Raw genomic sequence first — 27,699 nt, forward strand, 5'->3', positions numbered from 1 at the left:
TGAATATGCTGTACTGTATTGTATACTCCTGACCATGCACTATATACACTATGTCATACCTTATACTGCTGAACTCTATGTTGTACATTATAAACCTGAATCCAGCATTGTATAATTATTTTGTATGTTATACCCCAGACCCCTGCACTGTAAATGCCATATTGTATATAATATTTCTGCCCCTGCACCATATATGCTATGTTGTATATAATACTCCTGACCCCTGCACCGTATATGCTATGTTGTACCTTACACTCCTAAACCCTGCACTGCATATGCTATGTTGTATGTTATACTCCTAAAGCCTGCATTGTATGCGCAACGTTGGACATTATGCTGCCCCCATGAGTATATGGAAAACGCAACTGCTGTTCTGCAACATTATGTATGTAGTAAAAAAAATCATACATGTCACGTTTGTTGAGTTCAGCTGACTAAGACTGTCTATAGCGATTGTCTTTGCTATAATCAGGCCAGGCACAGAGGTCTCAGGAAGGGATAGTCACAATTACAATTGGAGTCAGGATACATATTATACTCCTGACTTCTAAAATGTATATGCTATGTTATACTGTACATTATACTCATAAGTCCTGCACTATATAGTCTGTGTTGTACATTATACTCCTGAGCTCAATACTGTACAATATAGTCCTGAACCCAATGATGTATACACTATTTTGTATGTTTTACTTTTGATCCTGACGCTGTATATGCTATGATGACTTTATTCCTCACCCCTGCACAGTATATGCCAATTAGTGTTTTTTTACTCCTGACCCCTGCACTGTATACGCTCTGTTGTACATCATACTCCTGACCCCTGCAGTGTAAATGTTCAGTTGTACATCATACTCCTGACCCCTGCACTATATAGGCTAGGTTGTTTGTTATAGACCTGACCCCTGCACCATATACACTAGGTTGTATGTTACACTCCTGACGCGCTGTCTATGTAATGTTGTACACATTATAGTCCTTACCCCTGGACCATATGCTATACTCCTGACCGAATGTATGAATTGAATGAATGTATAGTACATTGTAAACACATGTTGTATATTACACTCCTGACCCCTGTTCTCTATATGCCCTGTTGTACAGTATATACCTGCCCATTGCACTTTATACTCTCAGTTGTACATTTATTTCCTGACCCCTGCACTGTTTGTACTCTGTTATACTCTTGACACTGCACTGTATACATTATGTTGTACATTAGATTAAGGTGGGAGACAGAACCTATTATTACACAGAACTTGTCACCTACAAAAACATTCAACCTGTCAGCACTCACAACAGGAGTAGCAGAAAAATCATTGTCAGATAAGGTTTTCTAAATATTCTATTGCAAATGTGTTCACAGTGTAATTGGTGTTTATCTCCAAGAGCTGTGAGGTTGCCACACTTTAAATGGACAGCTAAAAGCCTGGGAAAAAGATGTGGGTGGAATCTGTATGCCTGAGCAAATGCAACACGCCATTTCGGCAACTTATTCCTTCTCTAAGAATGTAAATATGTGGGAATTTATGCATAAATTACCCTGCGCTGGTACCTGACACCGTATCACCTATCTAAATTCTATTCCCACACATCCAATCTTTGCTGGTGAGGTTGTGATCAAGTAAGCATAACCTATTGTGGTCCTGCAAATCTTTGGCCACATTCGGGCCCTGTATATTTCAAATTCTATCAGAAATCAGCAATATCCCCTTACAGATTTCCCCTGGATTGGCCGTATTGAATTTAGGTATAGAGCATATTCCCAATCCTCTGAAAAATGTTGTAGTCAATGTCCTGTTGGCTGCCAGACTTATCCTGAGGAGACACTGGAAATCTCCCGTGACCCCTGTGATCAGTGAAGTACTAACCCAAGTTCATCACCAATGCACCTATGAGAAAATGTTTGTACTGGCATCCAGCTGTGGGAATTCAGTTTCGGAAAGTTGGAGACCATGGGGAGAATGGTATGAGAAACATAATTGTAAATTGTGAAGGCAAACATATGTAGCACCCTACAAGTAGGTGCTAGGCAAATGTATAGTGGGCCTTGTCTGCCTAACAGCAGGCCCATGATTTCTTTTTGTCAGGGTGTCATGGCTTCCAGGTGTGCCTGCTGAGAGGGGAGTCTCCCCACTGGTTGCTGTGAAAGGCTTCTCATAGGGCAGTGGAGGAAACCCAATCAGGGGACACATTCAGGCTTGAAACAACCCCAGAAGGCCGATTATGCCGCATTGGGATTCTGGGAGTGGGTATAAGTTTGAGGGAAGTGCATGACTCAGTGTCTTTGGCGGGAGCAGAGTCCCAGGAGGGAGAGAACGGCTGTCTCTCCTCCTGTCTGAGGAAGGGGATGTCTTGGGGTGCCGCCTGAGAATCCAGAGAGTGCTGAGTTGAGCTAAGGGGGATGAGGTGTGCCGAGAACCAGCGGAGAGCCCCTGGGAGTCTGCCTGAAGTGTTAGAGGGGACCACTCCAGAGATCTAGGATCCAGATATCAGCTAGCTGTAAAGGGGGTACCTAGGTTGAGGACTATGAAGTGACAGAGGGGGTACCTAGTCAGGGGACCCTGAAGAGTTAAAGGGGGCACCTGCAGTTTGGGCCCTAAAGAGACAGTGTACAGTGTATTGGTTGAGAGTTGCAGCCTTACAGGAATTCATAAAAATCTACCTCAAGCCAGTGCAAGGCTGGAGGAAGAAGTCAGTGACTTTGCAGTGCAGCAGCGTTAGAAGCTCATAATTCTATAGTCCTGGATCTTCTAGACTCAAAGTCGAGGATTCAGCACTTCCTTCAAGTTACAGTGTGTTCTAAGCGTCAGTGAGTGTTGGCTAGCGTCGGCTGGCATCAAGACAGCGTTCACAGACATTTTCTGAGAAAGTCCCAAGTTGTACTTAGTTGAGCCTAAAGGAGTATCCCACTCATGCCCTTCTCCCATCCCCTTAAATACAATAAAACAACAAAACAAAGATGCCGGAGTTGTCAATGTCTCAGTTCTCACACCCAGGGTCGCAGCTCACACAGGTAACAATGGCAGACCCACCTCAGGCCCAATGCCTGGAAAACCTGCTACACATACTTGTTCGTGTGGTTCTACTATTTTTGCATATCTGACATGCTATAGATAATCAATGGCAATTCTGATTCCTGTTATCCTTTTTCTTTCTTGTTTTTAGCGCTGGCTTCATTTCTAAACCTTGTTGCCCCTATACAATATTTCCAGATGTGGGCTGAGGCCTCTCTGTGTGTGATCATCTAGAACCTAATGTTTTAAGCCTATGCGCTAACTCGTTTGTTTTGTAACTAGTTTTGTGCTTTGTTTATGTGAAAACCCTAATAAAAAGTTCTTGAAATTAAATGAACAGCTAAATTAATGCATAAATATTTTACTAATGAACATTACCCTCTTGGCTGTGTTGCTGTGCTTGTGATAAATCTACCAGTGCTGGGGGGTTTATTTTTTCAAAGCTGCTGCAGGAGTATCTTTAATCTACACCCATATAGTCACAATCAAAGGCTGGTTCATACCGATATTTTACATTATGGCTTCCGAAAGGCAACACAGATACTACAGTGATTGTTACACCATGACAAGCAGGTTTGTTTCAGGATCAGGGTTGCAGGATGAAAAACTGAAATAAGAAACAGGTAGGATATTTTCCCTATGTGGAAACTGACAAAAACGTATCCCATGGAAAAGCCTTAGGGGTAAAGCATACAATTTAAATTCAATACAGGGCCTTCTGACCATCTCAAGCATGAAAATATTATAGGCACATTTGAAATTTAGGAAGCTATCTGTTCATTGGCTAAAATGAAACATCATCATCCTTACTGTCAGGATCACAGTCTATCCCTGTCATTGCTTGCAGGAATTCATCACCAAGCCAGGCTTGATAAGTCTGGTTAGAGTTAAGTCGAAGTTCTGTTGTGGCATCTCTGAAGATTAGATTACTGCCATTATAGGCAGAAGAATCAAACATCTTGAAGCCAGAACTAAAATCATTGTATTTTTGCTGTAGGAAGAAGAACAAGAATATATTCCATTATATAAAACTATAAAAATATAATACAATACAATACAATATAATATAGTGGCTTTCTTTTTTGTTACATATAGGTATTCTAAAGTATTCACCCCATGTACACAAAATTCACAAAAATAATTATTGGGAATTTTAATTCTACGTTTTTTCACAAATTAGTAAATAAGGTTGAAATAGAAATAATGTACACATTTTTCCATTAACCTTACAAATAAAAAAACAAAAATGCCCTATTGCATTTATTCCCTTTCCTTGCTGTATAACCGCTAAGTAAGCTCTGGTGCAATCTGTTGCCTGTAGAAGTCACATGGTTAGTTGGAAAATGTCCACCTGTGTGCAGTAAAAAGCTCAAAATACATGTGTTTTGGAATGACGTAATTTATCAGCAAACACATTTAAACAAACAGTGCCATCTTTATTATGTTTCACCACTGAGTGGTGTAGTTGTTCACTTTGTTGTACATATGGCCAGGGAATGCCCAGATGGCCATGGTTTTTAATTAATTTAAAAACTAAATAAAGAAAATGTATTAAAAAAAAAAATTAGATGAAGCACCAATCAAGATTGAATTATTGAAATAAATCTTTTGCAAGGTGCAAACAAGGGAAGGATTTTAAACAAACCAACCATGTACTGAAAACATCAAAAATAAAAGGTGTACAACAAAATGTGCTAATGACATTAGAAGGGTTGCATAAAACACAAACATTAAACCACAGCAATCACAGTGAAAACATCAATGTGTGTCTCAGGTGTGCATGGTGATGTATAAAGTCCCCAGTGATATATAAAAATAGTCCAGTTAAATTTGTTGTGATGAAGCCTTAAACAGAAGAGGTGAAGATCACGTGACTAAATTCAGTGTCCCACCACCAGCGTAGCTTCTTACCAAAAAGATGAGAATTTAGGGCATATATATAAGTGATTCCGCTCCAGAGATCAAACACCAAAAAGGTTGGGAAGATGTGACCCCTAACACCATCCAAGAGGAGTGGGGATGTTGAGCCTCTTACCAAATCAATGAATGGGTAGAGCCTTAAATCAACAGACACTTCTCCCTTCCAACACGGTAGGTGATGGGTCGGTCTCTGGTGGGTATTCGCTGTTCTTAACCTTAATATAAGTGGGGAAAGAAAGGAACAGCCAATGGTGCATTATCTTTTAACATTTTATTAAATGTAAAGAATCACACTTACATTTAGATGAGAAAATGCTCGCATTGAAATCACCCTATGCGGAACACAGATGGCAGCGGCTGCCTGCAGTGCAAACCGCCGTGTGACGTTGTGTGTGATGACGCGGCGCCTCCTCTCTGACATTGTGTGTGATGACGCGGCACCTCCTCTCCTCTAGGAATCTCAGTATCTCAGTTGATGCCCAATCGGGAGGAAACGCTGCGTCATCACACACAACGTCACACGGCGGTTTGCACTGCAGGCAGCCGCCGCCATCTGTGTTCCGCATAGGGTGATTTCAATGCGAGCATTTTCTCATCTAAATGTAAGTGTGATTCTTTACATTTAATAAAATGTTAAAAGATAATGCACCATTGGCGGTTCCTTTCTTTCCCCACTTATATTGAGGTTAAGAACAGCGAATACCCACCAGAGACCGACCCATCACCTACCGTGTTGGAAGGGAGAAGTGTCTGTTGATTTACAGCTCTACCCATTCATTGATTTGGTAAGAGGCTCAACATCCCCACTCCTCTTGGATGGTGTTAGGGGTCACATCTTCCCAATTATGAGCATATTTAAGCTGTAACGAGCAGGGCCCTCTAGTTCCTCCTGTATTGAATTGTACTGTAACTGTATTGTCTTCCCCCACATTGTAAAGCGCTGCGCAAACTGTTGGCGCTATATAAATCCTGTATAATAATAATAATATACAGCCTGTTACGTGTGTGCATTGACAAGGATTATTACACAAATGCATAGAGCATCAAAAAATATTTCAGACTCTGAGCATCCCTCAGAGCACTTCTAAACTCAGTAAAAAAAAAAAAAAAAAAAGCTAATGCTGGCCATACACTATACGAAAAATCGTTGAACTAATTTTCGAAAAATGAACATTTGGCCGTGAGAGCAGACGATCGTGCCATCATGTAATGACCAATAAATTGTTCAATGGATATAAATTAATCAGTTTTTTGTTTGTTTTGTCACATATGCCTAGTGCAAACAGTTTGGACGAGACACACATTAACCTTTATAGGTCGTTCGGCAGAAAATTTCAAAACTTGTCCTTCGTTTTTCGGCTCAAAAACGTCACAACCGATTACCGATTTGTGCCCATTAACTGATCGAAAAATAAACGACTGTCCAAATAACCCAATTTAGGTGGATTTTTCGTATAGAGTATGGCCAGCATTGAGTAACCACAACTGCCTAGAAAATCTGTTACCAAAATTCAAGTGACTGGGTAGGTAGGGCATTAGCCAGAGAAGCAGCCAAAAAGCCAAAGGTAAAGCTTAAGGAGCTGCAGGGATTCACAACTGAAATATAGGAAACCATCCATGGGTAACCTTCAAATAACCCAAACTTTGCACAATGCTGGACTTTATGAAAGAAAAAAAAGACGAAAAGCGAGCAATTTCCACAAAAATAAACATATTAAATCCTATTTTACATTAGGTAGCTGTTTTTTTTTTGTTTTGTTTTAGGAGAACACCACAAATATTTTTGTTAGAACATAAAACACTATGGGCTCCATTTACAAAGCAATAGCATTATCCTATGACAGAAATTCCACTGTGTACCTTACAGTATATTGCTCTATGGGACCCTAAAACAAGCAAAGCCTTGTTATATAGACAAAAAAAAGCTGGAAGGACAGCCAGGTCACATGACCTGTCAAACTCATGATACCAGCCTCTCCTCCAATCAGAGAGTTCTCTCTGCAGTGAACTCCCTGAGACACCACAGGCTCTGCACTACACCTTGCATTTTATGACTAGCATGCAAAATGCAGTAATATTGCTGTGTACAGCAGATAGCATTATATAAATAGGCCCCTCTGTGTAGTGCAATGCTGCTACAGGTTTTCACCTTAAGAACAGCATTACTACACTGAAGCACAATGGTGGTAGAATCATAAAGTGGGGATGCTTTTCAAATCTAGGGACTAGGAAAGTAGTCAAGACTGGTGTAAGATGGATGAATCCAAATACATGGTCATTTTAAAAGTTTCTGACTATAAGAGATTGAGGCAGCAGTGTGGCTTCACCAAATGTCTTGCAATGTTTCAAGCATCTAAACTCAAGTTAAAGAGGAAGTAAACCCTCCTCTGACACTTTTACCTATAGGTAAGTCTATGATAAGGCTTACCTATAGGTACTGTAAATATCTCCTAAACATGTACCGTTTAGGAGATATTTACCTTACATACAGTCAGTGACGTCACTGGCGCATGCGATCTGAAGGAACGGCCGCTGGTGCCGTTCCTTCAGAGACCCATGCCCGTGACCGTCAGCTCCCGCGTGCGTGCGTGGGAGTGACGTCACCGCGGCTCCAGCCAATCAGATGGCCGGATGCTGCGATTCCGGAAGACGGGCGACTGAACATGTCGCCCGTCATACAGGTAAGCGGGCGGCACGGCGGGGGCTCGTTCTAAGGTAAGTATTTCATAATGAGCTAGTATGCGATGCATACTAGCTCATTATGTGTTTTTCTTTCAGGGTGAAAAAGAAAAAAAAATGGGTTTACAACCTCTTTAAGAATCTGAGACATCGTTTTAAGTTTAACCAACACCCCTATTTTATCTGATAGAGCACAAGCAAATTGCCATGAAGAATAATAAGCATCTTTAAACACTTTATGTTCAGCCACCACAAATGTACTGCGGCTGGCTGGCTCTCCCAGGCAAAGTGCCGCACGTGTACGGCGCTCGCCTGGGAGGAGCTAGGGGGCGATCGCGTGCCGCTGGAGGCACACTCCCGCCCCCTCTCGTCAGCGGGGGAGTCAGTGCGTGTGACAGGCGGCTCTGATGGCCGCCGGCCACTCACGATCTCCCGCCACTGACAGAGAAGGACGGACGGCTGATGTAAACATAGCCGTCCGTCCTTCTCACTGAAGTGATCACAGATGTCATGTGATCCTGCTATATAGGATTACATGTCTCTGTGATGACTTCACAAGCTACGCCCCCCCCAGCTAGAATCACGCCCCTAGGGTCTTATTTAACCCCTTGATCACCAGTACTGTTAACCCCTTCCCTACCAGTGTCATTTTTACAGTAACAGTGCAGTTTTTAGCACTGATTACTGTAGTAATGTCCCTGGTACCCCCAAAAGTGTCAGTCAGGGGTCCGATCCGTCCACCTCAATGTCGCAGTCCCGCAAAAAATCGCCGCCATTACTGGTAAAAAAAAAAACAATAAAAATGACATAAATCTTTCCCGTAGTTAGTAAACGCAATAACTTTTGCGCAAACCAATCAAAATACGCTTATTGCGATTTTCCTTACCAAAAATATGTAGCAGAAAACAAATTGGTCTAAAATGTTAAAAAAAATTTAGATTTTTACATATTTTTTTTGAGATTTTCATATAAAAAGAATGTGAAAAATATTGTTTTTTTTTCTTCAAAATTGTTGCTCTTTTCTTGTTTATAGCGCAAAAAATAAAAATCGCATAGGTGATCAAATACTACCAAAAGAAAGCTCTATTTGTGGGAAGAAAATGACATCAATTTTGTTTGGGTACAGCGTGTCGCACGACCACGCAATTATCCATTAAATCACGCAGTGCCGAATCGCAAAATAGGGCCTGGTCATTGAGCAGCCAAATCCTCCCGTCTGAAAGTGGTTAAGCTGGCCATACACTGACTGAAAATGTTCTGGTTCAGCGGGAACCAAATTAATTTTGATCAGTGTTTGGCACTCCCCTCTCAACAGAACTTGGCCCTTTGATCAACTTCTGTTAAAGGGAAATGTTAGAAAATATTTATCAATGATTGGCTGCAGGGTCTGATCAGTGTATTCTGACTGCAGTGGGTGCACCTGTCAGGGTACATTGGCTCAAGGGGGGAATCCTCCATTCACCTTGTTTTTGGCTTAACTAAAAAAATTAGAAGTGTGTATGTCTAGTTTTAAAGGTTGGTTGTGTAAATTAGAAGGTAAGAATCCATTTGTAATGGATGTAACAATTCAAACACTAGAGATGTCAGATGAAATGGACACATACATAAAGTACTGTATCTTCCTAGCTTGCACTGTGTACATTCAGCAGGCTGAACCTCCTTCCTGCGGACTACACCTGTGTGCTCGGCCTTATAGACATCTATCGGACTGTCTGGGCATGTGCTGCCTGGGAAGGCACAGCCAGTGCAAATATATTACAAACATGATAAAAACAGTGCAGCAGGCTGAGGCTGCAGGATTCAGGTAAGTACAAACCCGATTCCAAAAAAGTTGGGACACTGAACAAATTGTGAATAAAAACAGAATGCAATGATGTGGAAGTTTCAAATCTCAGTATTTTATTCAGAATACAACATAGATGACATAGCAAATGTTTAAACTGAGAAAAAGTATCATTTTAAGGGAAAAATAAGTTGATTTTAAATTTCATGGCATCAACACATCTCAAAAAAGTTGGGACAAGGCCATGTTTACCACTGTGTGGCCTCCCCTCTTCTTTTTATAACAGTCTGCAAACGTCTGGGGACTAAAGAGAAAAGTTACTCAAGTTTAGGAATAGGAATGTTGTCCCATTCTTGTCTAACACCGGCTTCTAGTTGCTCAACTGTCTTAGGTCTTCTTTGTCACAACTTCCTCTTTATGATGCGCCAAATGTTTTCTATGGGGGAAAGATCTGGACTGCAGGCTGGCCATTTCAGTACCCGGATACTTCTTCTACGCAGCCATGATGTTGTAATTGATGCAGTATCTGGTCTGGCATTGTCATGTTGGAAAATGCAAGGTCTTCCCTGAAAGAGACGAAGGGAGCATATGTTGTTCTAGAACTTGGATATGCCTTTCAGCATTGATGGTGCCTTTCCAGATGTGTAAGCTGCCCATGCCACACGCACTCATGTAACCCCATACCATCAGAGATGCAGGCTTCTGAACTGAGCGCTGATAACAACTTGGGCTGTCCTTGTCCTCTTTAGTCCAAATGACATGGCGTCCCAGTTTTCCAAAAAGAACTTCAAATTTTGATTCGTCTGACCACAGAACAGTTTTCTACTTTGCCACAGTCCATTTTAAATGAGCCTTGGCCCAGAGAAAACGCCTGCGCTTCTGGATCATGTTTAGATTTGGCTTCTTTTTTGGCCTATAGAGTTTTAGCCGGCAACAATGTTTTCTGGAAGTATTCCTGAGCCCATGTTGTGATTTCCATTAGAGTAGCATTCCTGTATGGGATGCAGTACGGTCTAAGGGCCCGAAGATCACGGGCATCCAGTATGGTTTTTCGGCCTTGACCTTTACGCACAGAGATTGTTCCAGATTCTCTGAATCTTTGGATGATATTATGCACTGTAGATGATGAAAACTTCAAAATCTTTACAATTTTTCTCTGAGAAACTTCTTTCTGATATTGCGCCACTATTTTTCGCCGCAGCTTTGGGGGAATTGATAATCCTCTGCCCATCTTGACTTCTGAGAGACGCTGCCACTTTGAGAGGCTCTTTATATACCCAATCATGTTGCCAAATTACCTAATAAGTTGCAATTTGGTCCTTTAGCTATTTCTTATATGTACATTTAACTTTTCTGGCCTCCTATTGCTACCTGTCCCAACTTTTTTGGAATGTGTAGCTCTCATGAAATCCAAAATGAGCCAATATTTGAAATGACCTTTCAAAATGTCTCACTTTCAGCATTTGATATGTTATCTATATTATATTGTGAATAAAATATAAGTTTATGAGATTAGTAAATGAGTACATTCCTTTTTTACTCACAATTTGTACAGTGTCGAAACTTTTTTGGAATTGAGTTTGTATTCATATGGAGAGGGGTGGTACTTTGGGTCCAGGCAATAAGGCTAAATCCACTTTATCTCAGAGCGTTCTTATCCTTTAATACTTTATACAATATTATCTTTACTAAACGAACATCAAAAATAAAAAAGGGAAAGTTCTTCTGTACTGAATCCAACATTTAATGAAAATTAGTCAAGCCAAACTGATATCAATTATGTATTTTTATTAAAATTAACTAACCTACTAGGGTTGATATCTATAAACTAGAAAACAAAAAAGCCAGTAAAATTTTTACTTGATGTATATTACTGCGTTGATTATTATTTGTACAAAATAAGAAATATATAAAAGCTATAGCTAATAAAGCTGTATGAAATGCTTCTCTACCTGTCCTTCATGCAGAGTCTTGTAAATAAGAGAAGCGTCCACGTCAGGTCTCACCATAACCGCTCGAGCAGGAACCCGGGCTAGGTTGCACTCCCTCCATTTGCTAACAGGTGCTCGGGTACCGTCCCGACACAGCAGCTGATAATCAGTAGATAAGACATCCCTTGCCCATTCATCAGAGTTTATGCCTATAGAATATTTATTAAATAACACCTATTTTAAAACACAAGGGTATCCTTTTCAAGGAATATTAAATAGGTACAAAATTGTACTTGTATCTCACCCATTAAATATCTAATGCACTCTCTAACCAATACAGTAAACCTTGGATTGCAAGTACAATTCATTCCGCGTTTCAGATTCAGGGATCCGGAAACATGCTTGTATTCCAAAGCGCTCTTATATCAAAGCGAATTTCCCCATAAGAAATAATAGAAACTCAGATGATTTGTTCCACAACCATATATTCATGAATCCATATAAAAAGATTATAGCAATGTGATTGTTGGTTGTGTAACCATAAAATGTCCATCCACAAATGGCAGCCTCCACAAGGAAAATCTAGCAGGAGCTACATTGTATAAAAGAGAAGAGGGGGTGCCTCTAAGTGTAGCAACATGGTTACATTTAATGAAGGTTCAACATTTAGCAACTCACATGGCTGATGATTAAAAGAGGCACATCTAAGAATGCAGGCATCCGGGGTAAAGCTGTCCACATAGACCATCCTCGCCACCGCCGGCTCTCACCGCTTTCTCTCACCACTGTCAGTCTTCAGTTGTGACCGGGAAGACTTCCCTGCAGTGGAGAGATCTGAAAGCGAGGCTTGAAGCGCTTGTGGAGTGCAACGTAGAAGGGATGACGTCAATGGCAGTGCGGAGGATGGTCTATGTGGACAGCTTTACCCCGGTTGCCTGCATACTTAAATGTGCCTCTTTTAACCACCTGCAGTCCACCGGCCACCGTAGTTTTACGGCGGCAGGTCGGCTCTATTAAGCAAAATCTTGTTTCGTGTAATAGCCAGTGGGGGTGCGCTATTGCCTCTGGGGAAGCGGTGTCCGTCGGCCGCCCGTGATTGCTCCCCATAGAGACAGAACAGCGGTCTGCCTTTGTAAACAAGGCAGACTGACATTCTGTCAGTGATGAACACAGGGATCTTGTGTTCCTGCTATTTAGGAACACAGATCTCTGTGTTCATCCAGTAAGTACATCCCCCACACTGTAAAAAAGCACCCCCTAGGCACACATTTAACCCTTTGATTGCCCCTGGTGTTAACTCCTTCCCTGCCAGTGTCATTAATATAGTGACACTGCATATGTTTTGCACTGATTACTGTAGCAATATCACTGGTCCTCCCAAAAGTGTCAGTTAGGTGTCCGATCTGTCCACCCCAATGTAGCAGCCGCCATTACTAGTAAAAAATAAATACAGTAAATAAATAAATTAAAATAACATACATCTTTCCCCTAGTTTGTAGATGCTATAACTTTTGTGCAAACGAATATACACTTATTGGGATTTTTTTTTTTACCCAAAATATGTAGCAGAATACATATTTGCCTAAATGGATGAAAAAAATGTATTTTATTTTTTTTTTTATTATTGAATGTGTTTATAGCAAAAAGTAAAAAATATTGGTGTTTTTTTTTTCAGAATTGTTGCTTTTTTTTGTTTATAGCCCAAAAAATAAAAACTGCAGAGGTGATCAAATACCACCAAAAGTAAGCTCTATTTATGGAAAAAAAAAAGAACATAAATTTTTTTGGGTACAGCGTCGCATGACGCGCAATTGTCAGTTAAATTAACGCAGTGCCGTAGTGCAAAAAATGGCCTGGTCATTGACCACATAGCCACCTCTCGCCGCAGTTTTACTGCAGCAGGCAGCTGCTCCTGGGCAAAGTGACGTAGTACTACGTCGCTCACTCAGGAGTCTCTAGGCTTGCCCTGCCAGCGGCGCACTCCCGCCCCCGCTCATCAGCCAGGGAGCCAGTGCGTGTGACCAGCGGCTCCGATAGCCGCCGGCCACTCGCGATCCCCCGCAGCTGAGAGAGAAGGACAGACGGCTGATGTAAACACAGCCGTCTGTCATTCTCCCTTAGATTATCACAGAGGCTATGTGATCCTGATATATAGGATCGCATGTCTCTGTGATGATCTCACAAGCCATGCCCCCTGAGTTAGAATCATGCCCCTAGGGTCACACTTAACCCCTTGATTACCAGTAATGTTAACCCCTTCCCTGCCAGTGCCATTTTACAGTAACCGTGCATATTTTTAGCACTGATTACTGTAGTATTGTCACTGGTACCCCCAAAAGTGTCAAAAATGTCAGTTAGGGGTTCGATCTGTCCGCCGCAATGTAGCAGTCCTGCAAAAAAAAAATCACAGATCGCGGCCATTACTAGTTAAAAAAAAAAAAAATAAAAATTACATAAATCTTTCCAGTAGTTCCCCAAGTAACTTTTGCGCAAACCAATGAATCAATCAATCAAATATTTTCCCCCAAAAATATGTAGCAGAAAACAAATTGGCCTAAATAGTTAAAAAAAAATGGATTTTTGTAAAATCTTACCGTAAAATCCTTTTCTCTTAGCTCATTGACAGACGTAGTCCTCGGTGATTCAACACCCTCTGGTTATGCTGCCCTCTACAGGAGTAGGACTAGACAGGAAAGAAAACGTTCTGGCCACACCCTAGGGGCAGTCCCAGAGGGTATATCCTCTCACTTCCTGCTCTAGCAAATCAGTTATGTCACAAAGCAGTGTTTAGAGAATTTAACCCAACCCAACTCAAAAACAGAGGGGCGGGTACTACGTCTGTCAATGAGCTAAGAGAAAAGGATTTTACGGTAAGATTTTACAAAAATCCATTTTTCTCTATCGCTCATTGACAGACGTAGTCCTCGGTGATTCAACACCCTCGGGACGTCCCAAAGCAGTATCACAAATGAGGGGTGGGAAAATGGAAATCAAATCCAATCTAGAAGGCCCAACCGGTGCCAACTAGAAGTTTACAATGCTCATCCTCAATGATGAGACTCAACAGAAATTTTTCAACAGAAAAAAACCCCTGAGGTAGACCACCGGTCTCCTCAAATTGCGGCCTGCAAAACCTTGCGGCCAAATGAGGCATCCGCCAATGCCATCACATCAATCTTATAAAATTTTGTAAAGGTATGTACCGACGACCAGGTGGCCGCCTTACATACCTGGACCACTGACACCTGATGGCGATAGGCCCAGGAAGTACTGAGCGCTCGAGTGAAGTGCGCCCTAACAGGGAACGAAGGATTCCGACCCTTAATAGAATAAGCCTGTACCACCGTCTGACTGATCCATGTAGATATGGTCGCGGCAGACACAGGCAACCCCCTTCAAGGGCTATCCGTGATCACAAAAAGTGAGTCCGTCTTACGAAAACAAGTTCGTAGTAGTCAAGTGTATCCTTCTGAACCCCATCCAAGGAGTGTAATGCAAACTCCCAAGGCTGGCTAGTCTTAGGACACGGGGAAGGTAACACAATACTTTTATTCAGATGAAAAACTCTGAAAACCACTTTAGGAAGGAAGGATGGATTCGGAAGAAGAACCACCTTATCCCTATGAACCACCAGATATGGGGAACGACAAGATAATGCGGCCAGTTTTGACACCCTGCGTGCAGAAGTAATGGCCACCAAGAAGGCCACCTTCTGGGATAATGTAAGCAAGGGAATCCCCCTAATATCTTCAAAGAGAAGTTTCTGAAGAACCGACCACACTAAATTAAGATCCCAGGCGGTAAGGGTGCGCGCACTGGCGGAGCCAGATGTCGCACCCCCTGGATGAAATTCCGCACCAAGGAATGATTAGCCAAAGGTTTCTTGAAAGAAGATTGCTAACGCCGAAAACCTGACCCTTGATCGTGCTCAAGGATAGTTTCTGCTCAACCCCTTGTTGCAGACAGACCAAAATTCGGGTCACCGAATAGGTATGTGGGGGAAATCCAATAGATTCACACCATGCAATATAAGACTTCCATGTGCTGGAAGTCGCTTTCCTTGCTTTAACTGGAGGTAGGAATAACTGAAGCTGACACTCCCTTGTCCTTCAGTACCTGGGTCTCAATGGCCAGGCCATTAAGCCAGCGACTGTAAAGCAAGATGGAAGATCGGTCCCTGAGACCGCAAATCCTCCCTGAGAGGAAGTCTCCAAGGAGCGTCCGCGACTAGCCTCACCAAGTCGGCGTACCAGGCTCGACGAGGTCAGTCCGGAATTTCCAGAATAACTGGAATTCCCTCCACCTCTATCCTGCGAAGAAGTTCCTGCAGCAACTTGAGAGGATGGAAGGCATGCCGTAGCTGATACTGCCCCCACGGGGCGATCAGCGTTTCTGCTGCGTCCGCTAGAGGATCGCGGCGCGAGCTACAAACCTCCGCACCTTCCTGTTAAGCCAAGGTGCCAACAGATCCACATCCGGGATGTCCCAATGAAGGGACAGCTAGTGAAAAACCTCTGGATGAAGAGGCCATATGCGATTGGATCCGAATCTGGCTGCTCTAGAGCTGCTCGATCCAGTAAATCAGAGAAAATCTGATCGCTCTCAGTTCCGATACCCTTATTGGTAATCTGGATACTATCGGAAGAAATGACTTCCCCTGGTTGAGCATCGGAGACTTCCTGGTCCGCTCGCTCAACCGGATCCGATTGTCCAGGGAATCGGAATTCTAAATTCCATTAAAAAAGAATCTCCTTCAGGAGAATTCGGGTATGAGACTGGGTATACGGTACTGCCTCTAAGAAGGCCACCATCAGTCCCAGCCAATTGACGGACAGACACATCCGAATCGTTGACTGAACCTTCTGGAGTTTCTCCGCAAGGAGAAACTCTCTTGCCCAGGATGTATCCAACCTTAGGCCCAGATAGTTCAGTCTCCTGGTGGGAACCAGGGATGATCTTTGGGAAAGCGAAAAAACGCTGATGTCCTGCGATGATGGGGATATAAAGATAGGCCTCCTAAATGTCTATGGACGCCAGGAAATCCCCCTGATGCAGGGAGGCCACCACTGTACGGATGGACTCTATTTCTTCCCAAGTCCAGATTTGGACGCACCTTGCCCTCTTTCCTGGGCATTGTGAATAGGTTCGAATAGAACCCCTGAAACCGTTCAATGTTAGAAGGGAAGAATCGCACCGGTGGAAGTGATCGAAACTCGATCCTGTGTCCTCCAGAAACCAGTGAAGACACCCCCCTCCACCCCAGAGATGGGTAGGGGCGCATCAGGCTGTATCTTCAGGCTTGGCTGAGCCGGACTTTTTGTTTAGCCGACCAGCGCCCTTTGAAACCCCTCTAAAGGGGCTTTGGAGGGTTTCGCCTTATCGCCCGCCCTCGCGGAACGAACAACTTATGAGCAGAAAAGGAAGGTCCTCGTTGTTACGAGGTCCTTTTATCCTAACAGTCTGTGGCAAGACAGCAGGTGGTACCGTCTATCCTATAAAGAGGAATTCCTCAAACGGATAGCACCTAGCCATGCGTTTGGAAATAACAGGGGTTCGTTTCAAAACGACCCCATTTGGGTAAAGGAAAATCCTTCGCCCTTTTGGTAGGCTAACAAGTACCAAAAAGGAATCTCAGTCTCAGCTACCTCTGCCGGTGTAACCTCAAGACTAAAGGTTTCCCGGACGGACACAACTAGTGCATCCACCACTCTTGTGCTATGGCGGAGGCAGAAACGTGCTCCTCACTGCTGAGGAGATATTACCTGAGACAACAGCCCCTGAAGTATCTGATAAACAATAGGGGTAGGCGGGGGTCGCTTCTTGACCCCCGTCCCTGACAGGCCACCTCCACCCGGGATACCAAAGACTCCAAAACTGCCGATAATGCATTAAAAACAAGTGGGGTACTGGAGGGTCCTGCGGCCACCTTGAGGGGATCAGGTGGGGATACCTATGCGGCAGGGTCAATGATTATACAAGACACTTGCCAGCGACAAAAAATGACAAAGTAAAAAACTTTTTTTTTTTTTTTTGTGTCCCCCAGTCGCAACAGCGCCCCTCAGTGTTACCTGCCTTTTTGGACCCGAGAGAGAGAGAGAGAGAGACCCCAAGGCTCATCCCTGATGCACAGAAGTTTTCATTAGCTTGCTCAGTGCTTGTCTTGTTACAGACAGGAAGTCTTTGGCCCTATTTCCTGGGTAAAGGAGGCGGCTCCGCCCCTTAACACGCCTGCCGGCGCCTCCCCCTGGCTCCATGAGGTGTTTGAGTCACCTCAAACATGGCCGCCCCCATGCTGGAGACACGAGGCTACACCAAAATGGCGGCCTCGTGCGATCTACCAGACAATGGCGGCGGCCTGCACAGAATAGCGGCATGTCTGCAGAAGGATCTCGGCCTCACAACCCTTCACCCTCATGGTGGTCAGCATGGTCGGCGGTACCGGACCCTGGCGGGCCGTATGCGGTCCGTGGCCGTCGGGAGGCATCTGCTTAGCTGGAGGAATGATCTGGAATGCAGTATACATGTATAGACATCGCCCTGTGGCTTCTGACAGGTAGGATACCTTATACTATCACAGTAAAGTTCCAGTACTGCCACTGACTACAATCATTTTAACATTTTTACAATTAGATTGTCAGCTCCCAAACCAAGCCTCCTGGCTTCTTGTACACAAAAATCACACTCAATTAGGGGGATCTGTGACATGTTATAGGATAGAGGGGAACCCATCCTTACCATTACAGAGAGGGGCCCGCGTTCACCACAAGACCCGTCAGGGGGAAAGGGGGAACATACTACTCACCATACCGGAACCAGGCGGGCGCCAACTCCTGACAGTACCCCTCTCCACCGAGGTAGGAGGGCTGTCGAACAATACGGACGCCGTGACTCATGGTCTTTGGCGTTTCAGCGAGACGTTTAACTCGCAGGGTCAGTCCCCGTCCAGTGGGACTATGTCGCGGCCGACCCAGCGCGGAGCTATGGCCTGCACGCGCTTGTAGGCTGAACTGGGGTGACCACTGGATCTCAACATCCAGCCCGTCGCCCAGTTCAGCTTTCTTGCTTGAAGATCTCACAGGAACACTGGTGAAAAAAAGCTGTCTAAAAAATCTTTTCTAAGAAAAATATCCTGCCAGGACCGAAGATCCCAGCAAGGTATCTAGGTCCTTACTCCTAACTAGAGGATATACCCTCTGGGACTGCCCCTAGGGTGTGGCCAGAACGTTTTCTTTCCTGTCTAGTCCTACTCCTGTAGAGGGCAGCATAACCCGAGGGTGTTGAATCACCGAGGACTACGTCTGTCAATGAGCGATAGAGAAATTTAGATTTTTACATTTTTTTTTTCGAGAATTTCATATAAAAGAAAGTGAAAAATATTGTTATTTTTTCAAAATTGTCGCTCTTTTTTTGTTTATAGCGCAAAAAATAAAAATCGCACAGGTGATCAAACATCACCAAAAGAAAGCTCTGTTTGTGGGAAAAAAAGGACATCAATTTAGTTTGGGTACGGTGTCGCATGACCGCGCAATTGTCCATTAAATTCATGCAGTGCCGAATCGCAAAATAGGGCCTGGTCATTAAACAGCCAAATCCTCCGGGGGCTAAAGTGGTTAAGGGGGTAAAACCTTCTGGTCCAGAAGTGGTTAATCATCAACCATGTCTATTGCTAAATGTTGAACCTTCATTAAATGTAACCATATTGCTACACTTAGAGGCGCCTCTCTTCTCTTTTATTCTCAGTTGTGACGTTACGCTACTTGTATATCAAGACATCGCTTGTTTATCAAGTCAACATTTATAAAAAAAAAATTCTTATCTTGCAAAACATGCTCAAACCAAGTTACTCTCAATCCAAGGTTTTATTGTATTTCATATAGCTGCATAGATAGGTTCATTGAAAAAAATGTGTCATTCATAAATCTGTTATACATCCAGTCTTGTGATTTACTGTATATATTTTAATCATATATTTTTTCCACTCTACATAGAAATATGGAAAACCAGCTAGCTAAATCCTGCAACTCCTTAATTTTCTGTGTTACCTTGCACCAATCTTATCCATTAGGGCACATTCCCACCAGTTCCAAAATGTGCACTGTAAGAATATTATCACAGTTATGAAGCTCAAAAAACTCATTCATAGTCTAACATAAGCAGGTGCGTGTTATGCTTTGTATAATGTGCATGGTTTGTGTGTGCTAAAAAAAAAAAGAAAGACATTTTAAAAAATGTAAAAAGAAATAAACAGTAACAGTGTGGTGCGGTTTATCAGCACATCACACCACACCACCCCTACACAACACACACCAACAGGCACATGTTATACAGGGCAAAACATGCACCTGCTAGTGTGGATGGGCCCTTGAATGATCTTCCTGGGCTTCACCACTCTGGTGAGATCCTCACAGTGCTTTTTTTTTGTTAAATGCATTTGCAGTATGAATCTCTTTTCTTTTTAAACGGTTTATTAAAGACAAAAGAAACGTGGTACAGCAATATGCAGTGGAAATAGTAGGTACATGCCTAGGTAAAACAAGGCGCATTAAAATACAAAACTGCTGTATATAACACACAAACAACATGTAGATCCTCACAGTGCTTTACTCCTGTAGGCCCCGCTAAACATCTCCAGCCCCCCCAGTGCCCACAACATATTAGGTTTGTAATAAAAGTAAATATTTTCAACCAAAATTCTGGTGTTCAGAGGTTTATATGGGTAACTAATATAAACTTAGACTGTATTAGGTATACCAGCAGTATTTAAAAGCAAATTGAATAATTTCAAATGATTCAGTTCTGAGTGGCCACCAATTGTTTCCTTTCTCATTTGTTAAATAATAGAGATTCTCTATAGAGTGTTGCTTCTGTCAGCATTTTAAAGGAACTGATGTATTACATTTACATTTGAATGTGGTTTACCTTCATTACTGCTAACGTTTCACTGATGCTTTTCAGCTCTCAAAGTTTTACTTGAATAATCGAATATTATGCAGAATTTAAAGGAAAAGAGCAGCCCTGTGCACCAAGTATGAAATAAAATCCCCATAATCCAAAATATTTTAGGCCAGACCCTGAAGAGGGCAACGTGTTTGCGCAGACTGCACATCTGCACAAGGGCCCTCTTGAGCTTAGAGGCTGATTATACAAGCGTATATCTATTGTACCTATCTATTTCTTTTACACAGTGAGTGTTTGTATAAATGTGTTTTCTTGCATGGGTGACAATATCTACACCCCTTTTTAGATGAAATGCAACCAACAAGCCTTGCCTGATTGCTTGTCATATTGAGCAATATGGCAGGGATAATAAAACTGATAATAACTGTCTAATTCAATAATGAACAAAAATAAATCATACCATGCCACTTGTATGGGGGGGGGGGGGGTGAACAGCTGGCACCATATAAATCCAATGACAAGAGAAGTCCAGAATGCCAAAACTATATTCCAGATGAAATTTTTTTGAAGTCCTATATCAGCAACATTACAAACCAATTTGACATGCAGCCCATTTTACCAAGGTGATACATTTTAATTTAATTCAATAACTAGACACATTTGCCCACAGACTCTGATTTCCTCCAGTAGGACATTGTACCTTTGCTTCCCTGGGCTCTAGAGATTCTTCCATAATTCCTCAGCTGGAAAAGAAAAACGGTCTTAGAAGAAAAAAATATTACTTACCATCAGAGTTGTCATGCACTGTGCTGTGTTTTACAAAAGCCACATCTCCACCTTCAACCAGACACCTAGATAAGACAAATAAGAAAAAAGACATGTGGCCAATGACTACAATAACAGACTAGTTACCATGCACCCAAGTATTCTCTTATGAGACTAAAAGTAAAATTAAAACTTCATTTAAAATTACTTTTGTATTGATTTTCTTCTTGGAGACCAATAAATATCCAGTATTTACATCATATCTGTACATACCTAAAAGCCCCATTATAATCTTGGTACAACTCTGTCCCATTGGTGAGACACTTGTAATGACCAGCGCCATCTCCCTTGCAGTTCTTACACAGCGAAGGATATAAAGCTTCGTCAGCTCCAGGCACGCAACTTCCGGAAAAGAAGTTGGCCACTCCTATAGACAACACATGTTAAGTTTTGGAACACATTTAATTAAAATGGTAGAGATAGTATAGCAGTGCTTGAAAAGAACTTGCTCTTACCTTTCCGAATATCACAGCCCATAGCAGACATTCTTCCACTGTCAATAAGAAAGCCAATGGGCACATTCCATCCAGCAGTCTTCTGAAAGCCAGTATGACAAGATGTAGTGCCTTTTAAACTATTTATTGTAATAGTGGAGTTCTTCCTAACAACAGCCACAGCATAGTATGAGGTGCCCATACCTGGTAATCATAATACACCACTATAACTACACTCATAGAAGTATAATAATAAAAATATAACAAATATCCTAAAAGGTACCTGTAAACATAGGAACATTCAATCCTTTGGCACCCATCCCATGACCATTGTTAGGAGACAAAGCAGTCTGCCAAGTTGGTATTCTTTCCCCTCTGAGATAAGCAAATCCCAACTCCCTCTTGTATAAAGCAAACATGCATATTTATAAGTAATCTTTAGTAAATACAGTTGTTCAGTGGCCAAATGAGTATCCCTGGGCATATAAGGTCTGTAGTCCCTTTAAAGTGATTTTTAGAAAATAAAAACAATGCCTCCTGTATGAAAATAATACAACTGTTCGCAAAGTTTTTGGAATGAGTTCTTAGTCTGCAGTCAAGCAACCTACGTTGTCTTGTTTTTTTTTTTATATCCCTTATGCAGTTGTAATCTATAACTGCAGCTCCCAGTTGTGCTGTAGTAGTACATAGAAGAGTCCAAACTATTCAGCAGTATCTGTACTTTTCTGACTATTCTTTTTTAAAGCAACATTTATTTTTAAATGTGTAAATTCAAAGTTATGGTTTATTTGTTATTTTCCCTTTAAAATCTGAGAACACAAAGTGACCTAGCAGTTGTATAGCTGGCATGGTATATGTAATGCTGTTACCTGGGGATCCACTACAAGCCCTATAAAAATCATAAATTGCTGGGTGCATGGTAAACTTGCACACTCCCAGAGTGCTATTGCTATGCCTAACCATTGTGTCCAGCCATATCCAAAGTCAGTATTTGAGTCTATAGCGTCTGCGGCAGTGGGTTTAGGGATGTAATAGGAACACTCAACACACAAATATGGCACCAGAGGGCATCTGCCATAAACTGGTGAGTTGCTTTGGATGATCCCACAAAAGGTTTTTTTAAAGTGTATGTGAACCCTTACCTTGTAAAACAACCCATTCAGTTTGAAATAGAAATGAGAGCAAAACATTTATACATTGAATGTTTGGAAGGGGAACTGACTCATTTTTCATTCTGTCTGCTGGTTGAACCAAAAAAAAAAAAAAAAAGAAATCATGTACGCTATCTCACAAAAGTGCGCACATTCCTCACATTTTTGTAAATATTTAAATATTTTATTATATCTTTTCATGTGATAACACTAAAGAAATTACACTTTGCTACAATGTAAAGTAGTGACTGTACAGCTTGTATAACAGTGTATATTTGCTGTCCCCTCAAAATAACAACATGCAGCCATTAATGTCCAAACTGCTGGCAACAAAAGTGAGTACGCGCCTAAGCCAAAATGTCCAAATTGGGCCCAATTAGCCATTTTCTCTCATCGGTGTCATATGACTCGCCAGTGTTACAAGGTCTCAGTTGTGAATGGGGAGCAGGTGTGTTAAATTTGGTGTTCTCACTCTCTCATTCTGGTCACTGGAAGTTCAACATGGCACCTCATGGCAAAGAACTCTCTGAGGATCTGAAAAAAAGAATTGTTGCTCTATATAAAATGGTCTAGAAGATTGCCAAGATCCTGAAACTAAGCTGTAGCATGATGGCCAAGACCATACAGCGGTTTAACAGGACAGGCTCTACTCAGAACAAGCCTCACCATAGTCGACCAAAGAAGCTGCGCGCACGTGCTCAGCGTCATATCTAGAGGTTGTCTTTGGGAAATGTACTTATGAGTGCTTGCCAGCATTGCTGCAGAGGTTGAAGGGGTCCCCCACCCCTTCAGCCTGTCAGTGCTCAGACCGTAAAACCGCACACTGCATCAGATTGGTCATCATGGCTGTCGTCCCAGGAGGAAGCCTCTTCTAAAGATGATGCACAAGAAAGCACGCAGTTTGCTGAAGACAAGCAGACTATGGACATGGATTACTGGAACAATGTCCTGTGGTCTGATGAGACCAAGTTAAACTTATTTGGTTCAGATTGTGTCAAGCGTGTGTCACGGCAACTAGATGAGGAGTACAAAGACAAGTGTGTCTTGCCTACAGTCAAGCATGGTGGTGGGAGTGGCATGGTCTGGGGCTGCATGAGTGCTGCCGGCACTGGGGGAGCTACAGTTCATTGAGGGAACCATGAATGCCAACATGTACTGTGACATACTGAAGCAGAGCATGATCCTCTCCTTTCGGAGACTGGGCCGCAGGGCAGTATTCCAATATGAGAATGACCCCAAACACACCTCCAAGACGACCACTCCCTTGCTAAAGAAGCTGAGGGTAAAGGTGGCCAAGCATGTCTCCAGACCTAAACCCTATTGAGCATCTGTGGGGCATCCTCAAATGGAAGGTGAAGGAGTGCAAAGTCTCTTATTTCCACCACCTCTGTGATGTCGTCATGGAGGAGTGGAAGGGACTCCAGTGGCAACCTGTGAAGCTCTGGTGAACTCCATGCACAAGAGGGTGAAGGCAGTGCTGGAAAAATCTGATTTTTGTAAGATCTTACCGTAAAATCCTTTTCTCTTAGCTCATTGACAGACGTAGTCTTCTTGATTCACATCAATTGGGTTATGTTGTCTCCGCAGGAGTAGGACTAGGCAGAAAGAAAAAACGTTCTGGCTCCACCCTAGGGGCAGTCCCAGAGGGTATATCCTCCCTCTCTCTGCTACAAGGAATCAGTTCTGTTATAAAGCAGCAACAGAGAATTTAACCCAACCCAACTCAATGATAGAGGGGCGGGTACTACGTCTGTCAATGAGCTAAGAGAAAAGGATTTTACGGTAAGATCTTACAAAAATCCGATTTTCTCTGTCGCTCATTGACAGACGTAGTCTTCTTGATTCACATCAATTGGGACATCCAGAAGCAGTGCCACAAATGAGGGGTGGGATTGACAGAAATCAAAATCCAATCTAGAAGGCCCAACCGGTGCCAACTAGAAGTTTTAAAGGCTCATTATAAACAAAGAATGAGACTCAAATACCGACCGACAGGCACCCTCTCTTCACAATACCCTCTCCACCGGGGTGGGGGGTTGTTGACCACTCCGGACGCCTCGACTCTCTGGTTCCTGGCGTCCAAGCGAGACTTTTAACTCGCAAGGTCAGTCCCTCCAATGGGACTCCGTCGCGGCCGACCCAGCGCGGAGCTCTGGTCTGCACGCGCTCGTAGGCAGAAACCGGGGTGACCACTGGATCTCAACATCCAGCCCGTCGCCCGGCCCCGCATACTTACTTGAATGTGTCGCGGCCGACCAAGCGCGATGCAATGGTCTGCGCGCGCTCGTAGGCCGGCTGGGGTGACCACTAGTGTCGCCCAGATCCGGCATAATTGCTTGAAGATCTCACAGGAAAAAACACTGGAGAAAACTACCTAAAAAAAAAATATTTTTTCTAGAAAAAAATCTTGCCAGGACCAAAAGATCCCAGCAAGGAACTTAGGTCCTTACTCCTGACTAGACAGAAAAAAACTGATTCCTTGTAGCAGAGAGAGGGAGGATATACCCTCTGGGACTGCCCCTAGGGTGGAGCCAGAACGTTTTTTCTTTCTGCCTAGTCCTACTCCTGCGGAGACAACATAACCCAATTGATGTGAATCAAGAAGACTACGTCTGTCAATGAGCGACAGAGAAATAATGGTGGCCACACAAAATATTGACACTTTGGGCCCAATTTGGACGTTTTCACTTAGGGGTGTACTCACTTTTGTTGCCAGCGGTTTAGACATTAATGGCTGTATGTTGAGTTATTTTGAGGGGACAGCAAATTTACACTGTTAAACAAGCTATACACTCACTACTTTATGTAGTTTGTTTTCCAGGCATTAAACCTGACGTGGGTCTGCCATTGTTAACGTTTATACCTTCAGCCCATTTTAGCTGAATACCCAAGTGTGAGATAGGAGACAATGACCATTCCGGTATCTTCAGTTTGTTTTGTTTATTTGATAATGGGGAAGGGAGAAGGTAATGAGTGGGCTACTCCTCTGGCTCAACTAGGTACAACTGGGACACTTTGCAGAAAAATGCCTGTTAGCGCTGTCTTGACGCCAGCTGGATGCCGACCAACGCTTGCTGGCGCTTGAAAAATACTGACTTGCTGAACTGTGCTTGAACTTGACTCTTGACACTCTGGTTAGCTCAAAAGTCCCGTAAAAAGCTCCCTCAAGCCCTTCACTGACTGAGTTAGCTCTTTGTAACTGCTTGTGCTGTTGCAACTCTCAACACTGTACACTGCACACTTTAACTGTTCAGGGCCCAACTGCTGGCGCCCCCTTTACACTTCAGGATCCTCTCACTAGGCACCCCCTCTACACTTCAGGGTCCTCTCACTAGGCACCCCCTCTACACTTCAGGGTCCTCTCACTAGGCACCCCCTCTGAACTTCAGGGTTAACACTGGCACCCCCTTTACCGCTAGCTGGCTCCTGGATCCCTTGGACCTTCGCCTAGGCAGACCCCAGGGGCAGTTTACAGTACTCATGAACTGGGAATGCTTTCCTGAGACTGGGCCCCCTCTGCTCCGCTGGTCCTTGGCACACCGGATCCTCTCTGCAGCTCAGCTCACTCCATCCCCTCAGGCAAGCCACCCTGGACACCTGATCCTGCTGACAGGAGGAGAGACAGCTGTACTCTCCCTCCTGGGACTCTGCTTCCCGCCAAAGATGCTGCGTCACATGCTCCCCTTAAACTTATACCCACTCCCAGAAATCTGTGTGGCAGAATCTGCCTTTCTGGGGTAGATACAGGCCTGAATGTGCCACTGATTGGGTTTCCTCCACTGCCCAATGACAACCCTTCTCATGGAGCCAGTGGGGAGATTCCCCAGTCTCAATAGCAACACCTGGGAGACACGACAGCCCAGCTGAAAATCATGGCCCTGCTGTTAGGCAGCCAAGGCCCACTATACATTGCCTAGCACCTGTACCTTGTAGGGTGCTACATCTACATTGTAGAAAAGTGTAATTTCTTTAGTGTTGTCACATGAAAAGATATAATAAAACATTTACAAAAATGTGAGGGGTGTACTCACTTTTGTGAGATACTGTATGTCTTACCCAAGTATAGGAGACAATCATTACTGAGCAGGAACAATCTCAGAAATCTTTCTCTTTAGTGACCATTCATATGTCAGAAAACAAATGACCTTGAAGGAATTATGATTGTTAGATGTTTGATCAATATTTTTTTCCATGTACTAGGCCAACGAAAAATGTATATATTTGCCCTCCCAGCAAACTCATAGTTGATATAAGCGTAGACCCCAAGTTATCCAAGTGTCTGTCTGAATACACTTGGCATAATGTTCAAACACCTACCTCAGCCTTTTTGAACTGAGGTGCCTTCAGGTTTCTTCAGGAGTACCTCCGCAAAATGTCTAAAATTGCTCAGAAATTGTGTACAAGCCAGTGGGTGGATCAAGCCTGCTTTTAGTTACACAAAGCCACAGGTTTTTATTGTACACCCTTACAACCTTCTAGCCGTTAGCGTCCTAACAATCAATTACATCATTGGTTGATAATGAGGATGTTGGGTTTAGTATCCTTGTTTTCTCTTCCCCTGCCCCTTTCCATCAACTTTGGGAGTTAGCCGCCGTTCACACTGGGGCGACCTGTCAGGCGACCTGGTCGCCTGACAGGTCGCCTCCCATACAGAAGCTATGGACCCGTTCTAATAGGAGCGACACAAGTCGCTCCGACTTAGAAAAAGGGTCCGGAGCTTCTTTGGGGCAACCCGGAGCGACCTGCATAGACTTCAATGTTATGAAGTCCGTGCCGGCCGATCCGAGGTTGCGGTGCGAGCAGCGCGCCGCGACCTGTGTGGTCGCCTGGGGAAGTCGTATCGCCCCAGTGTGAACGGGGGCTAAGGGAGAGAAACTGAAGGAGAAGAGAAACATTGTAATACTAATCAGTATCAGAGTGCAAAGGTGAATTTGCTTTGGAAAAATAAATCACCTCTAACGATGGGTGTCTTACGTCTGTGAATGTTGCTGCGTGATGTAAAACAATTAGATCAGTTTTACATTTTAGAATGGGGTGCCTTGAGACTGTACTGAATTTTAA

General features: G+C 43.2%; 1 protein-coding gene across 1 annotated transcript in view; it reads right to left on the minus strand.

The window, feature by feature from the left end:
- MELTF (melanotransferrin) overlaps positions 1-27,699 on the minus strand; it is a 113,072-nt gene that overhangs the window by 49,358 nt on the left and 36,015 nt on the right. The window contains exons 4-8 of the mRNA XM_082252433.1: positions 21,509-21,691; positions 21,267-21,420; positions 21,015-21,079; positions 11,352-11,539; positions 3,828-4,008 (exon numbers count right to left, since the gene is read on the minus strand). Of these exons, the coding sequence (XP_082108559.1) occupies positions 3,828-4,008; positions 11,352-11,539; positions 21,015-21,079; positions 21,267-21,420; positions 21,509-21,691 (771 nt within the window). The remainder of the gene's footprint in view (positions 1-3,827; positions 4,009-11,351; positions 11,540-21,014; positions 21,080-21,266; positions 21,421-21,508; positions 21,692-27,699) is intronic.

Source organism: Pelophylax lessonae, assembly GCF_965119305.1.
Source record: "Pelophylax lessonae genome assembly, chromosome: 3".
Taxonomy (NCBI): Eukaryota; Metazoa; Chordata; class Amphibia; order Anura; family Ranidae; genus Pelophylax; species Pelophylax lessonae.